A 15,736-nucleotide genomic window follows, 5' to 3' on the forward strand; every position below is an offset into this window, starting at 1 on the left:
TAGTGAAATTCAAATGTGTACCTTCTGACGTTCTCATTCTGACAGACTACATAGAAATTAGTAGACAATTAAAATCTATTATAATTACATATAACAACTGTAGAAAAGTTCGAAATTATTTTCATTTGATAATATCATCTGCATAAATTATATATTTTCAGATAACAATAGAAATAAGAAGAGCAGGATTTCTATTTTGAGGATTTATATGTATGGATCAAAGGACTATTTGACTTGATTTTACTTTTACTTGGACTTTTTAACAATAATACTCTTCAATTATTTAAAATATTTTTTACAGATGTTACATTTTAACACTATTTCTATGACTGTATTTATTTATCATTTAATAAACGTTTATTTCTAAACATTTTTATATCTTTAAATATACAATGTGAAACACTCAACCATTTTATATTGATAACGTGGGGGTAAATGAGACAATAATGCTGTTGCAATACAATAATACACTGAGATTCATAGATGCAAAGCTAGCATGTTAATAGGGCGTTAGTGGTTGGTTAAATAGGGAATCACTTGATCGAGCCCCTCTTAAGTCAGTCAGCAGCCCCCTAGAAAAAGTTTTTGATCCGTCACTGAAATCAGTCATATACATGTATGTACTTTAGGAATTGAGACAAAAAAAATTCAGAGACATAAAAAGTCAACTTGATGGTCTTTAATGATTTATTAGATGTGAAGGACTGAAACAGAAAGGTTTTAGAATCGTTCACTTCTCCTAGCCATAGTGAGGTATCATTGAGGTCTCTCAAATGGCCTATCATGACTCGACTTTTCACTGTTTTTATGAAGTTTGGTATCCCCTGCACCTTAATAAATCATTTTCAGTAGTCTCTCTTTTTTCAGACCTTTTTTTAATGAAAAGTCAAAACTATTATTCAAATTAGAAAAAAGAAAACTGAGCAACTTAAACCCACAACATACAATTGATATCAGGTGTTCTGGAAGAGTAAGTAGATCTTGCATCTACATGAAGTGAAGTATTAGGAATGAGATGTCCTGGTGCCCTTTTCCTATATGTAATCACATGATTTTGCAAATTATTGCAATTGTGTTCTTTTAGAATGGAGTAAACTGTGTGAAAAAATATTATATTGCAGAAAAATCAGCACACAGATATAGGAATGGTATGATTATAATTAAACTATAGATCCTGTGTCCAAGCTTTGTTTTCTTGTAGATTGGTGTAAAATAAAAATGTGGGTCAAGCATTAATATCAATGCAAGAAAACAGGATCACCAAAATCAAGAGTGAGACATTCATATGCCATTTTCAAAGTAGACCTTAAACATTTTATTAATGCTTTAAATGATCATGGGCTTTGCTCATTGTTGAAGGCTGTACGGTGACCTACAATTGTTAATGTTTGTGTCATTTTGGTCTTTTGTGGATAGCTGTCTCATTGGCAATCATACCACATCCTCTTTTTTCTTTAACATGTATCAAGAATTGGATGTACTAGGCATTTGGCATTGCTATTGAATGTTAATATCAAGTTCTCAAGAGCTAAACATGCCCCAGGGCCCAGACACACCCAAAAATGAATGGTTAGTGTACATGTACACCAGGTTGCTTGGTATGCATGATAAGGACAGGACAGACATTTATAAACATGTGTGAGTGTCAACTTCCAACTTGCTTATAATTTTTTATATAAACAACAAGAACGAAGACTAAAAATCAAGTGAACTTTATTTATACATCAGATTAATATTTGTTGATTGGTACTTTTTAAAATTGACAAGTTGATTTCAGATTCATATTTACCAAATTAATGAATGACTGTAATCATTACCCTAAAAAAAAGGGTTAAAAACAAAGATTTACCGAGTGCTTTCACTTTACATTTGCGTAGGCTTTTTATCCAGACACTAACTTTTGACTTACCCCTTACTGGACTTTTTGAAAAGTTGGGGAAAAGGGGGGGGGGAGGGTACTTCCAGCTAGACAACTGAAGTCATTTATATGGACAAATTCGTTCATACATTAAACCAGTTTCAATGTACTACATACATCTGTTACACACTGCAGCATAATTTAATAACTGCAGAAAATGTAATACCGAGGAGTTGGAGCAACATAAAAAACATCAACAAATGACGGTGTAAAGCCTTCAACCCATCATCATTTTAAGTAAAATATATAAAATCCTGGTAACATCATCATCCTTCATTGTCTCAATCAATTTCGTGGTTAATAGCTGTTAAATATGACATAATTTGCGTAATTTTGCGACGAAATAACTACAAAAACGTTTGAAAAATGTTGAATTTTGACCTCCGGTTGAAGTATGTATTATGTAAACACTACTCAAAGTGACGGGGAGTCCTATACATAGTCATGTGCCCAAATGTTTCTGGTTACATTTATTTATATCTCGACCAATGAAAAGCTTTAGGATGCATTTGTGTCAGTTCCTAGCAAACAGGGGAATTACCCGTTTTTTTTGGAAATCAACGGAAGACGTCTTTTGATTTATAATATTTCAATAACGCAGCACTTATTTTTATACCTATTTTGGCAGTCGTGTGACAAAATCTATTCTACTGAAAAATTAACCTCGAATACTGATGGATGTTTAGTTGTTTTAATAAATTTATTGTCTGAAGCACAGGCTATGTTTTTTTTACACGCTGGTTACAGCGCCACCTCGCAATTTTTAGATTATCTCCCCTTTTCTGCGTGACCACCGGAAGAAGCTCTTCAATGTCACTGGCTTTCCCACTGTAGAATAAACTTGTTATTTAATCCAAATTAAATTTCAGTTCAATTATCTTATATTAGTAGTTAGTTGAAAAATAAACGTATATTTAAACGAACAATTTAACGGTGATACACTAGATTTAAACCTTTTAAATAACAAATTTAAACTGGTATTATTTTTCAAATAAATAACTAATTTAATAACCCATAAATCAAAATTAAACTTGAGAAAATAAAAAAATTAACAAAATTATGAAACTTTAATAAACTACTGAAATAATTCTTCATAAATCAGACCTTAAATTCAAAACTAGAAATTTAATATATGAATAAATTTTGTAAACGTATCATTTCATGAAGTGTAAACATTGTTTTTTTTCTAGTTGAAATGTGTTAAACACAAACATTTTTTTTGTACCATACGGTTGCCAATATTTGCTTATATCCAATTCATTTGAACTTTGACGGATTGTTGTTTCATTGCCAATTAAACCGCAATAATTCAAACTCCATTGAATCCAAGCCCCCTCGCTGATCTATTAGGTGCGTATTCGCTTCGATTGAAATATTAAAAGGCGAAAAATTAAATTGTGATCGATGCAAAACTTCTTTTTAAATCTTTTCTTCTGAAACAATAGGGCTAATTTGAAAAAAAGTTGTCATCTGTTTTGTTAGATTTGAATTCCAACTGAGTTGCGTTCACAGATTATTCCTCTTTTTCCGTAGTCTTCCCTGAAAAGCGATTCAAATATTGTGTTCTTTTTAATACCTAGCTATATTTGACAAGGGAATGATATAGTTGTTGTATTTGATATAGTGTATCTATTCATTTATCTCTGGTTCATATATTTCAACAAATGCAGTGAACATTTAACTGTTTAGCAATGTGCTTAAAAGACTTTTTTGGGAAAGACAAATGAGATTAAAAGAAGCTAGCTCCCCAAATTCAAATGATTTTGCAATGTCTTAACATTTAATTTTGCCTTTTTTATTTAATCTAAAACGATAATGTTCCTTTGCTTTAAGTTCAGATAACTAGTATCCACTATAATGCTGCATTTAAAAGTTTTTCTTCTTTCTCTCTAAAATGAAACTTTACGATTTAACCTGCATAAACCATATCATCAGGTATGTATGGTATTGTTTGTCTTTTAATCTGTTTCGCTTTTTTTAACTATGGCTTTGTGGTTTTTATTTTTTTTCTCGACTGAATATGATCATTTGGTATCTTTTACCTATCTTTTTTTATCAAAGATTACAGCGCTTATAACTTTTTACGCCAGATGGTTTTTTTTCATCTACAAAAGACGTACTATTACTCCTCAGTGACGTTCTAATCAAATCTATCGAAATCTAAAATTGGTTATCTTATTCTTCTTTTGCAGTTTTTTTAAATTGATTTTAATGATGTTCTTTGGTGCTCTAAGGTAAAATTAAATAAATCAAGAATTCAAAATTAAAACTTTAAGCTGAAAGAGTATTAATTGAGGATTAAAATAAGCATAAAATATTGATAGATCATGGAGCTCCTTTTCGAGATATTTGATTTATAAAATACGGTGGGAAAAGGCTGATTCGGGCTTTTACCTCATATTTGCATAGATATTAATTTGAGCTCAAATCAAAAGAAATAAAATCAAGATTCTACTTGAATTTTGTCAAATGCTATATTTAATATCAAAATATGACATACTACACACAATTTTAGTATGTACTTCCTAAAGTTTTAGTCAGTAACATTCATTCATATGATGTGTAATTCATGATACACCGGATGAAATACTTATCACAAACTATTTGTAGTATATGGGAATTTTGTATTTCTTTGTGTTTGTTAGAGGCTACATTAGGGTTTCAACAATACAAATAATTATTATTTAAGATCAGTTGTTAATAAACATTTAAATTTAACGATGAATATGTTTTATATAGCTAAAATAAATACAATACTATGCTTATGAAATAGGTTACAATTAAAATTAGTCATAGATTTAGAAGATCCCAAAGTGGTTAACAGAATCGCCATATTGACTACAACATTAAGCAAACAATCAAAATGGCTGAGGATATCTTCCTTTGATTTTTTACGCAAAATCAGGTAAGTATTAAACCATTCTGGCGACAAACGTTTTTGTTTTGTTTCACGAAGAAATTAAAAACGGATTTTGTTCAGTATGTATTTAATCAAAAGTTTTCTAATTTATGAATTACTTTTAAAAAGAAAGTGTTAAAATGAAACTTGAAGGTTACTCATTATCCATCTACACCTAAAGCTTGTATGCTGCAATATGATGTTCACCTGATATTCATACTTTGCAAATGTTTATCGACATGAAATATAAGTTTACATATATAAGGAATTTTAACCCAGTTAAATTATTTCTATATTTTACAAATATAAAATATCAGCAAGTTTTTCTTGTTTTCCAGTTAACAATTTTATCCAGTAATTATTTATATCGATTTCCGAAGGTATATATCTAATTTTTCATATATTAAAAGAGGGACGAAAAATACCAAAGGGACAGTCAAACTCATAAATCTAAAACAAACTGACAACGCCATGGCTAAAAATGAAAAAGACAAACAGAAAAACAATAGTACACATGACACAACATAGATAACTAAAGAATAAACAACAAGAACCCCACCAAAAACTAGGGGTGATCTCATGTGCTCCGGAAGGGTAAGCAGATCCTGCTCCACATGCGGCACCCGTAAAATTCATGAAAGGGAAGGGGATTGTAGTTACGACGTAAGGAACATATCCGATATAATTTGTGAAACGGTTATTCCATAACGGTCAACCAAATCGTGATGGCGTCCGTAAAATTTACGAAGGGATGATTTCAACTTCACCATTTGGAACTCTTGGTTTAATAGCTTCCTTGTGAGCAGTAAACCTCACTTAAAGGTTTTTTTTAACATAAGCAAAGGTTTACAAAATTAATCAGTACAAGAAGTCTAGTATTTTCCTGCACTCATAACAATAATTTGTTTTCTTACAAGAACGAAATATTTTTGACGATTTCAAAGAGTTTTGCATTTAAAATTAAGAGCAAATGGATCTTTCCTGATTATTTTGTCGGTTACATCAAACTGAAACCTATTTTTCACGATCCTAATAACCAAAAGTATACTACTATTTCAATTTTCAGCCACGTTCTGATAAGTGAACGTCCAATAATAATATTAAGAGCCAGTTTAAACATGTACAGTACTAAAGAACCACACATTGTTTAAAGAATAGTATATTAGTCATTAAAATAATAAAAACAAAATTAATTTTGCATATATTTTATGTCAATGACATGTTTAACAGCAAATTGTCTCTTCAGTTTTGTAAAAGTAATGTATTTTTGAACTAGAGTTTATAAATTGCTATAATACTGATCAAGGTGTTAAACTGTTTTATCAGACATACCTCTTCTCTTTTTTTAAAATTTATATACAGTGTTTTCTACTTCAAAAAATTGTCTCTAAGATCCGATACAAGACCTAAAACAATCCTTGACTACATTTACTTATTCTTTCCCAATATTTTCTCCATATACCGAATAACAATAGTGACCGAGGGTGCTAAGATAATCAATGATCGTTTTAATAAGCATTGCTACATCCAGTTTTTGTTGCCATTCTTTTGACATATTCTTGTAGTCTTGGTTTATTGACTTTTGATTTTTTAAGTGTGTGGGAAGACAAATTTTAGCGGAAGCGCTATTTTGAGTTTATTTAAAACCACTGGGTCGATGCCACTGCTAGTGGAGATTCATTTCCCCGAGGGTATCACAAGTCCAGTAGTCAGCACTTTTAGCTGACATGAATTGTCATTGATATGGTTATATTTATAAATGAACTGTTAACAAATTTTTGATTTTTTTTTAAATACGAAGGCTTTTCTACCTTATGCATAGATTACCTTAGCTGTATTTAGCAAAACTTTTAAGATTTTTAGTCCTCAATGCTCTTCAACTTCGAACTTTATTAGCCTTTGTAACTTTTTTGGATTCGAGCGTCACTGATGAGTCTTTTGTAGACAAAACGCGCGTCTGGCGTAAATATAAAATTTAGTACTGGTATATATGATGAGTTTATTTACAACCTATTGGTCGATGCCACTGCTGGTGGAGATTTATTTCCCCGAGGGTATAACAAGCCTAGTAGTCAGCGCTTTTTGTGCTGACATGAATTGTCATTGATAGGGTTATATTTATAAATTTACTGTTCACAAATTTTTGATTTTTGTTTTAAAAACTAAGGTTTTTTTTTACCTCAGGCGTAAATTACCTTAGCTGTATTTGGCAAATATTTTAAGATTTTTGGTCCGTAATGCTCTTCAACTTCGTACTTTATTTTTCCTCTTTAACTTTTTTGAATTCGAGCGTCACTGATGAGTCTTTTGTAGACGAAACGCGCGTATGATTTATATATAACATTTAGTACTGGTATCTATCATGAGTTTATTTATGGTAGGTCAATGATATTTGATATGCAGTTTTATTATACCTCAGTTATCATTTTCTATATAAAACAAGTCCACAATATTTTCACTATTTTGCAAATAACAAGCTTTGAACCATTGGACCGGTCAGAAATTTCCAACTATTGGACCTAGGTGAAACTATTTGACCGCAAGCGCCAATATATTTCGCGAAATTTTAAATGTAGCACCATGTACGCGATTGGATGATTTCGAAAATAACGCGGGAGTAACGACGTCGTATTTTAACTATTGTATCTATTATAGGGTTGCCGTTAGTGCAAGACGTAGACTTAGCATTTAAATATATCTATGAAATAAACGTATTGGTCTGGTTTCTTTTTTTTTAATATTACAATTTTAGTTGATTTACCACTGCCATTTATTGTCTGTTGTTTTTTTCGATATAAAAAAGCACTTACTGACTGGACAATCGTTGAATAGTAAGGTTATTGTCCCTCGGAAACCACTATTGCCGTCGTCTACGCCTCAGGACAATAATTGATCCTCGGGACAATAATCTTCCTATTCCAGTCATACCAAGTCAATAAGTATACAGTATCAGCTTTAGTACATTAGATGTCCTTGGTGATATTTTGACCCCGACACTTCAAGTAAGGTCAATTGACTCTTTTGCTTAAGATGCATGTTAAAGTGCGTGATACGATAAGGGAAACAACTACTTGATCAATAGTATGCAGTATTATTATCAATGGCCTGTGTTATTTTTATTGAATATTTTTAGCCTTATTCCGAAGTCATGACTTTTGACTTTAACTTACTTTACATGTTGATGTTTGTGATTATAGTTTGAGATGGACCACTTATAGTAGGTAAATAATATTTGGTATTAAGTTTCTTAAACAATGGTATGAAATGCTTTCTTAAATGATCAGACTTAAAATTTATTTCATGACAGTTGATAATCATATAGGTATTTAGGTCAAGAATTTAAGAAAATACAGTAGGTGCTGATTTTTTTTGGGGGAAGGGGGGATTTTCTTTGAAAAGAAAACCAACTTAATAATCTATCAGCTTTCACATAAAATTAACCAAATTTGTTTATGTATTGTTGATAACTGAATAATAGGCACACTTTTGAGGTCAAGATTTTGTTTATTCAGTTAGGTACATGTACGTAATAAATTTAATTCCGTAACTAAAGATAAAATGATTTTCACTGAAGAATTATCTAGCCACTTTAAAATCTAAGCATTACACTTGTATTTGAATGAGTGTGGGTTATGTGACGGCAGTCAAGTTCTGTTTTAAATGGTATTTTGTAACCATTACGTCAAGAATGTATTGACTGTCAAATATGTTTAGATTTATATAACCTGATCTTTAATAAACATGTGTGCCAGGTAAGTATGAAAAGGTTTCAGATTAGAATGGTTCAGTAATTATATTCTCGTTTTGTGATTTGTTTTTGCTCGTTACTGAGACAGAAGTTAAACTAGTACATGTATGTTCAAAATGAATATTTGTTATCCTTGTTTTAGATAACAATTCGTAATCTAGGTAATGAATTCAATGTACTTATGTTCTTACTCATAACTTCAAGCGATCATAAATTATTTACAAAAATAAACTCAACACATTTGTATGGGACCAGCTCGCCTGACAGTGTGCAGCAAGCTTTATTTTTTTTTAAAGACAAATCGAAATACTAAATTTTCATCTGTTACTGTCTATGCCGCTGCAGGTAACGAACACAAAAACAATCTACAAAGATAAAAGCAATTTGCATTATGTACTCAAAGACATATTATAAATCAATTTAAAGATTCTGTTTTTACACATATTATTAACGATAAACAAAAATAACATAAGAAAAATACATCAAGTCGGGTAAGAAACTTAACTGCACGAAAAGCGAACCTCGAATGACAATATCTTAAATTCGCACAACCGCCAAAAGTATAGCACGAATTATTTGAATTGACCTTATTCAAATATTATGGTCAGTTCTAACTCGACCAATGCAAAACATTTAACCTATAATATATTTTCAACACGTGTATAGTTATAACCAAATACACGCGGTAATGTTTACATACCGGTGTACGTAACTTAAATAAATATATTTATGTTCTAGTTCATAACTTCAAGCCAACATAAATTATTTATAAAAATAGATTCAACATCTATGTATGGGATCAACTCGCCCGACAGTAAATAAAGAAAGGGTAAAAAGTACATAATTAAATTCCAATATTGTAAGTAACAGAAAGTCGATCCTGCAAAGACTCTTTAACATCCCCGTCTTTAGCTGTGTCACTTTTCCATCGACCATCCTTTTTGAACAATCTGTCCTCTACACCAGCCGCTGTAGCAGCCGATGCCCCTCCTGAACAGAGACTATGCAGTCCGAATTTTTTACTATCTAAGCTAATACTCTGTAAACTGGAAAGCATTAAAAACATACTGATCGTTTTTAAGAGTGTTCAGAGAACGTGAGCTCAAGCAATACTCTGGTAGTCTAGATTTCAATGTAGAAAGTCCATCCGAAATATCTGAATTCTGTTTCATCTACCAACTCAAAAACTATCTGAAAAATGTGAAATCGTGAAACAAACATTATTAATTAATATTTATTAGAAAAAAGCCAGCTACAATGCTATATACATAATATACATTACGGCCGTGTTGAATACAACCATACTTTCTACGATATATATACACACTTGGGCCTTATCAACTACGACCATGCCTGCTACAATACACATTCGTGTACTAGAGCCTCGTCACTTAAACCTCGCTAGCTACAACACACATTTGTGTACTAGGGCCTCGTCGCTTAAACCTTGCCAGCTTCAATACAAATTCGTGTACTAGGGCCTCGTCACTTTAACCTCGCCAGCTACAATACACTTAGTGCATTAGGGCCTTGTTATCCTTGTCGCATCTAATTTTACCGCCAAAACTGGAGCAATAAAAGGCTCAGTGCCAAAAATGGATTTACTATTAGAACCACCAACAAAAAAACCACTAGTATTTTCAAATTCAATAACATCGGATATGTAATCTTTGTAATTCATATGTTTATCAACAATAAATGGCCAATAGGATGCAGATATCCATCATTTGTCCATTTCGATACAATCTAAGTACCTTTAGCTTTAGAAGCAATTACATGTTTTATAGCTCTCAACATTAAGTAAATAGATGGTACAATCCAATTGTTTCACCAGACCAATTCTTAGTAAAACAGTCTACAGATTTTGTATTTACGTTCCAAAATAAAAAAAAATGATTCTTTCTAATTTTTTGTTACGAGAAATAGCAAAACGATCGACTGTATAAGGACCCCTAAGGTCGTTAATAACAGTATAGAAAAATTCTGAAACACCCCAGTCTTCATAATCAATGATTTTACTGATATAATCAGCTTTCGAATTTCCGCCTCTCGGAATCCATTGTATGTTTATGGATATTCCCTTTTTTAAACAAATACAAAAAATGAAAATTGCTATATGTTGCAGTTTTTCTTTCATGCTGCCTGCTTGAACAATTTTGACACAATTTTGAATATCAGTTAACCATTTTAAGGATTATCCAGCAAATGCATGTTGATAAGACATCAACGCCAATTCTATGGCTTTCAGTTTCCTCCACGTGGAACTCTCTAACATTTCAGAGGTTTTCTTGTGAAAATTCTTACTTTCAAACCCTACTATACATGCTCCGGCAGCTATGCTGCTAGCATCAAAATAAATCCTTACATCATGTACATGCGACTGACTATATTGATTTAATGTTTTGCAATTCACATTTTCAATGTTATCAAGCCAGAACCTAATTCTGATAAAACGAAACTTTTACTTTCTAAAACTAAATAACTGTCACATGACATTCTACTTTCAATATACATATAACAATATCTAGTCATAATTCTATTATTTTTTTTCCGTTTACAGGAGACATACTTATAATTCTACCGGATACCTGGGCTAAATTTCTGGCAGAAATATATGGAATTTGTCTAAAAACATTATGAATAGATTGTAATAATTCGCCATTTTTCCCTTGAGGAATGCTTAAGGTGAAATTACATGAATCCCAGAAAATTCCCAACCACTCTAACTTCTGTACTGGAGTAAAAACTGATTTTTCTTCGTTTTAAAAAGAAGAAAACCTGCATTTAAAAGTGATTGTTTCACAAATTCAGCGTCTTTGATAAATTCATTATTGTCGTTTTTCATACCAAATCCCTCAACAAGATATAAAACTATTTTTATACCAGTTTTTTCTCCAATACTTCACCAATGGTCTGAGACACTTGGCAATATATAAGGACCCGTGGAAAGATCAAATGCTAAGACGGTGAAACAATAAAATTTGTTTTCCCACGAAAAACTCAGATATGTATGCTGCTGTGGACATATATACAAATTAAAATAACCAGACTTCAAATCAAACTTATACAGATATTAATTTTTCTGAAAGTATTGTACAGCAATTTTAAAATCTTCAAATTTAATCTTATCTTTTTACGCCGATTAATTTAAAGTGCTCAAATCTAAAATTTGACGCCTCATCCAAGATTTTTGTGTAGCTACACTCAGCGGATTGACAATATAAAGTTGAAATGGAACATCAATAACGCAACCTGAAAGAACAAGTGCATTTAAAGATTTGGTATCAAATTCATTATTCTGAAAATAAGATTTGTTATTTTTCATGTACATGCTCGAAGGACTATCAACAAATGGAATAAGATAACAATTTTAAATGTGTCTAAAATATAAAAATTAGCACCAATATGCTCCAAGTACTTAATACTTTTTGCTAACTTTCCCTTTGCACAAGAGAAAATACCCGTGTTAGATTTGAAATTTTCAAAAATTCTTACTTGCCTTAGCAAAATCTCAATATTACTGTTTATGAGCAAGACAAGTTGAATTTTACATATTTTGCAATTCAAACTTAAGAAAATGTGTTACGATTTCCAATGAAAATTTGCCACCAGAACAAACTCAATGTTTATTGACCTTTTGAGTTTGGCGTTATATTGCTATTATACCATTTGTATATTGACCACAACAATAGGTGAATGCCAAATTTGTTTAAGGACTTTCCGTTTGTAATTTTCTTCGAAGTTCAGTATTTTTGTGATTTTCCATTTTGTTGACCTGTTTAAAACTTATATATCATTACTATTTTAAGCTTGGCTAAAACTAAATGAATGTGGTTGATTTTAGTACATCTAATACCATTGTGTTTTCGGGGTTTCTTTAGTAATTTGTGTACCCATGTTATAATACCATTGTGTTGTTTGATCATAATGTGGTCTTTTCATCTTGTAATGTTGATTTATGTGTATCTATTAATGTATATTTTCCGTTAGATGTTCATTCAGATACTTTCATAATAGTTGAAAACTAATGTTTAAAAATCATGCACCAGTTTTTATTTATTCATGAAACATCTGAAGAATCATATTTACTGAAAAACTTCCATATATTAACTTTCATCTTGTTCTGGAAAGTCATTTTGTTTGTTTCACAATAAATGTACAACGTTTCGACTTAAAAGTTTCTAGAAAACTAATTATTCTTCGTCTTTACATTGTAATCGTTAAAATGCATTCATTAGATATGGTTTCAAAATAAATTAGGTATGTCTGCACACATAATAATGCATCCTTATCAGAAATATGCCAATAAGTATGTATCATTTGATAGTGAAATAATACAAGAGTTAATAGATATAAGAAGATGTGATATGAGTGCCGATGAGACAACTCTCCAACTAAGTATCATTAAATAAAAGTAAACCATTATAGGTCAACGTATGTTCTTTAACAAGGAGCCTTGGCTCACACCAAACAGCAAGTTATAAAGGGCCCCAAATATTTACTAGGTGTAAAACAATTTAAATGGGAAACCCAAAAGTCTAATCTATTAAACTTATGTCAATGAATAAAACGCCAAAATATAAACTCCCATGTTTATTTTAAGGCTAACTAGGTACGAAAAGAACCATCGCTTTTAATGACACAAAGATATTTTTCACAACGCTTAATATTTCGCTTTAGTTATTTCGTTTATAGAATTGTTCTGTGTACATTTTCCTAAGACAACATCAAACATGTATATTAAATTAGTTTGTTTCTTGTAAATGTTATACGAAAACCGTTTCTAATTCTAGATATATCATCACATAAAAATTATGTCTAGCATACAAGAAAGAAAGTTTTATCTACAGCTTTGGTCTTTAACAACGGGTCCAGCAGTTAAAGTTATGAAACATTTCTTCGAAGTGAAAATCCTGAACAATTCTAAATTTGAAAGTTTTTTAAATGATCAAAACAACATGCATATACTGTTCCATCATTGCTTCCCTACAATACCGTGTTGTAAATGCGTCACAGTTTCATTGGCGTCACCGAAGAAAAGAGGATGTTTAAATTCTAGACAGTTCGATATGTTGTATGATAATTCTGGATTACCACAACCAAATCACGAAATTAGTACAGGTTCTAAAGTAAATCAATATTGTCTATGTAAATATTCTTCCAAGCGCTCAATCAAAGTTAGTGGATTAGATATAACGCTTTTTAATAATATCATACAACATTGCTGTCCGTCTAAAATGAATTTTATGTGGCGTCAGAGTGTAAAAGACATACGAAACTTTCTAGCACACGCCGGGCATGGTAAGATAAGTAAAGCTGATTTTGAGGCTCATTGGATGGCACTGGAAACCGCCACTTTAGGGTTTGTTGGTGAAATTGGGGATGTATGTGAAGAAATGTTCCAGGATGAAATTTCGCGTATACTCAATTCTTCAACAGACCAACTCGGAGACCAACTGAAAGAAATGCTAGAGAAATCAAATGATGATCTGAAAAATGTAAGATTTGTTGAATACCTGTGTCACACAATTCGGTTGTCTCACACACAGTTTGACGGAAAAAACTGTTAAGACTGACCTTGAGTTTGTTTTTCTATATATCCGTATAATTTATTTACCAACAATTTCAATGGAGACTGTTGAACTGAAATATGAAAATAACAACATGTTCCGATTCCTAACTGAATTTATCAACAGCGTTCTGAAAATAAATGTGATTCTTTTGATAAAAAAAAAACACATGTTAAGTTTTCGAATTCAATCTCGGTTGGATATCATAAAGCCTAAGTTTACACTATGATAATGAATGTTTTCCATTAGACAATTTCCAATAACTGAACATGTATTATATTGTACGATATATTTGTGTTTGAAGGAGTTAAAAATTGTGGAGTAGTAAATTTTTGCGAGAATGTAAGTTTTTTTTTGTCCCTTGAAATTACAGTCACGTTTAGATTTTTAATCTCTTTGGAATTTCTTTGAAAAGACATTGTATATTACACATGAAGATGCCTTTCAGCTTTGTGGCATCAGTGATGTAAACAAATTAACTCTCATATTTAAGGGCATACGATACAGTTTTAATCCCATATTGATATTTTGCTGACAATTTGCATACATTTTTTGCCTGATTAAATCAAATATATAATAAAATGAACACCTTCATGTGCTACTTTTTGAGTAAAATGAGTTCAATTTTTTTACATTTGCCGAAAATTCGGATTTGTGGACGTATCATTCCTTTCGACAGAAACACAAAACTTTTTTGTTTTAAAAGACGAACACAAGCTGTTTTTGTTGGTTTGTTAAATTATTTGTAAATTCGATTTTATATAAATGTCCTTTAAATTTGTGCATTTTGATTTTTCAAAGAAACTCATTCATCAAATTTTCATGAATGTAGAAAACACATAATTTTTGCTGTATATTTATCAAATTAAAAAAATTGCACTATTGATGTTTTCATGAAAATTGGCACAAATAATCTTCTCACGTAATCAAACCAAATGGCATGTTTTTAAAAAGGGTCTAAGAACTTTTTTTTAAGAAAAAATAAGTTTGAATGATAAACATCAGTCGAAAACTGAATCTTTTCCGAATAGGTCATAGCTTGACGCCGCGAAAATAACAATTTACGTTAGCAACGTCATTACCTCCCCTGTAAATATATCTTATGATCTTAAGTCGTTATACAGATCTTAAGTCGTTATACACATAATAATGAAGCAAGCCCTCATTTGATTTATATCAGTTGATCTTATTAGCAGACGTACTGTCTAGAATACATAAATCTTCAAATGTGTATTACAGATGCTTGATTTGAATGGATTTCATCCTTTAAAAACGACAGCTGAAGAATGCAAAACAAATATAAAGTTAGTCCATCTGAAACAAGAGGCACACGATAAGCAGCTGAACAGAATAGAGTCATCGACTGGTAATTTATTGAATTAATTGTGATACTATCGTTGATTGATGATTTACGCGGCTTCTATTTTATTTATTTCGTTTTGTATAATTAGACATAAGAAGTAGAAATATCCCTACTAAAACCACAAAAAGGTCATTATGTGTCAATTGTCAGTTCGTAGCATGCCAATTTTTTTCAAAATCCAATCTATTCATTTGATAAACGAAAATCAAACAAATGTGCCAAATGTGACATAAGAAAC

At 31.1% G+C, this 15,736-nt stretch overlaps 1 protein-coding gene across 1 annotated transcript in view; it reads left to right on the forward strand.

The window, feature by feature from the left end:
• The first annotated feature begins 4,737 nt into the window (after positions 1 to 4,737).
• LOC134683289 (uncharacterized) overlaps positions 4,738 to 15,736 on the forward strand; it is a 39,855-nt gene continuing 28,856 nt past the window's right edge. The window contains exons 1-3 of the mRNA XM_063542481.1: positions 4,738 to 4,823; positions 13,359 to 14,063; positions 15,375 to 15,501. Coding sequence (XP_063398551.1) covers positions 13,380 to 14,063; positions 15,375 to 15,501 — 811 coding nt within the window. The 5' untranslated portion in view covers positions 4,738 to 4,823; positions 13,359 to 13,379. The remainder of the gene's footprint in view (positions 4,824 to 13,358; positions 14,064 to 15,374; positions 15,502 to 15,736) is intronic.

Source organism: Mytilus trossulus, chromosome 9 (genome assembly GCF_036588685.1).
Source record: "Mytilus trossulus isolate FHL-02 chromosome 9, PNRI_Mtr1.1.1.hap1, whole genome shotgun sequence".
Classification (NCBI taxonomy): Eukaryota; Metazoa; Mollusca; class Bivalvia; order Mytilida; family Mytilidae; genus Mytilus; species Mytilus trossulus.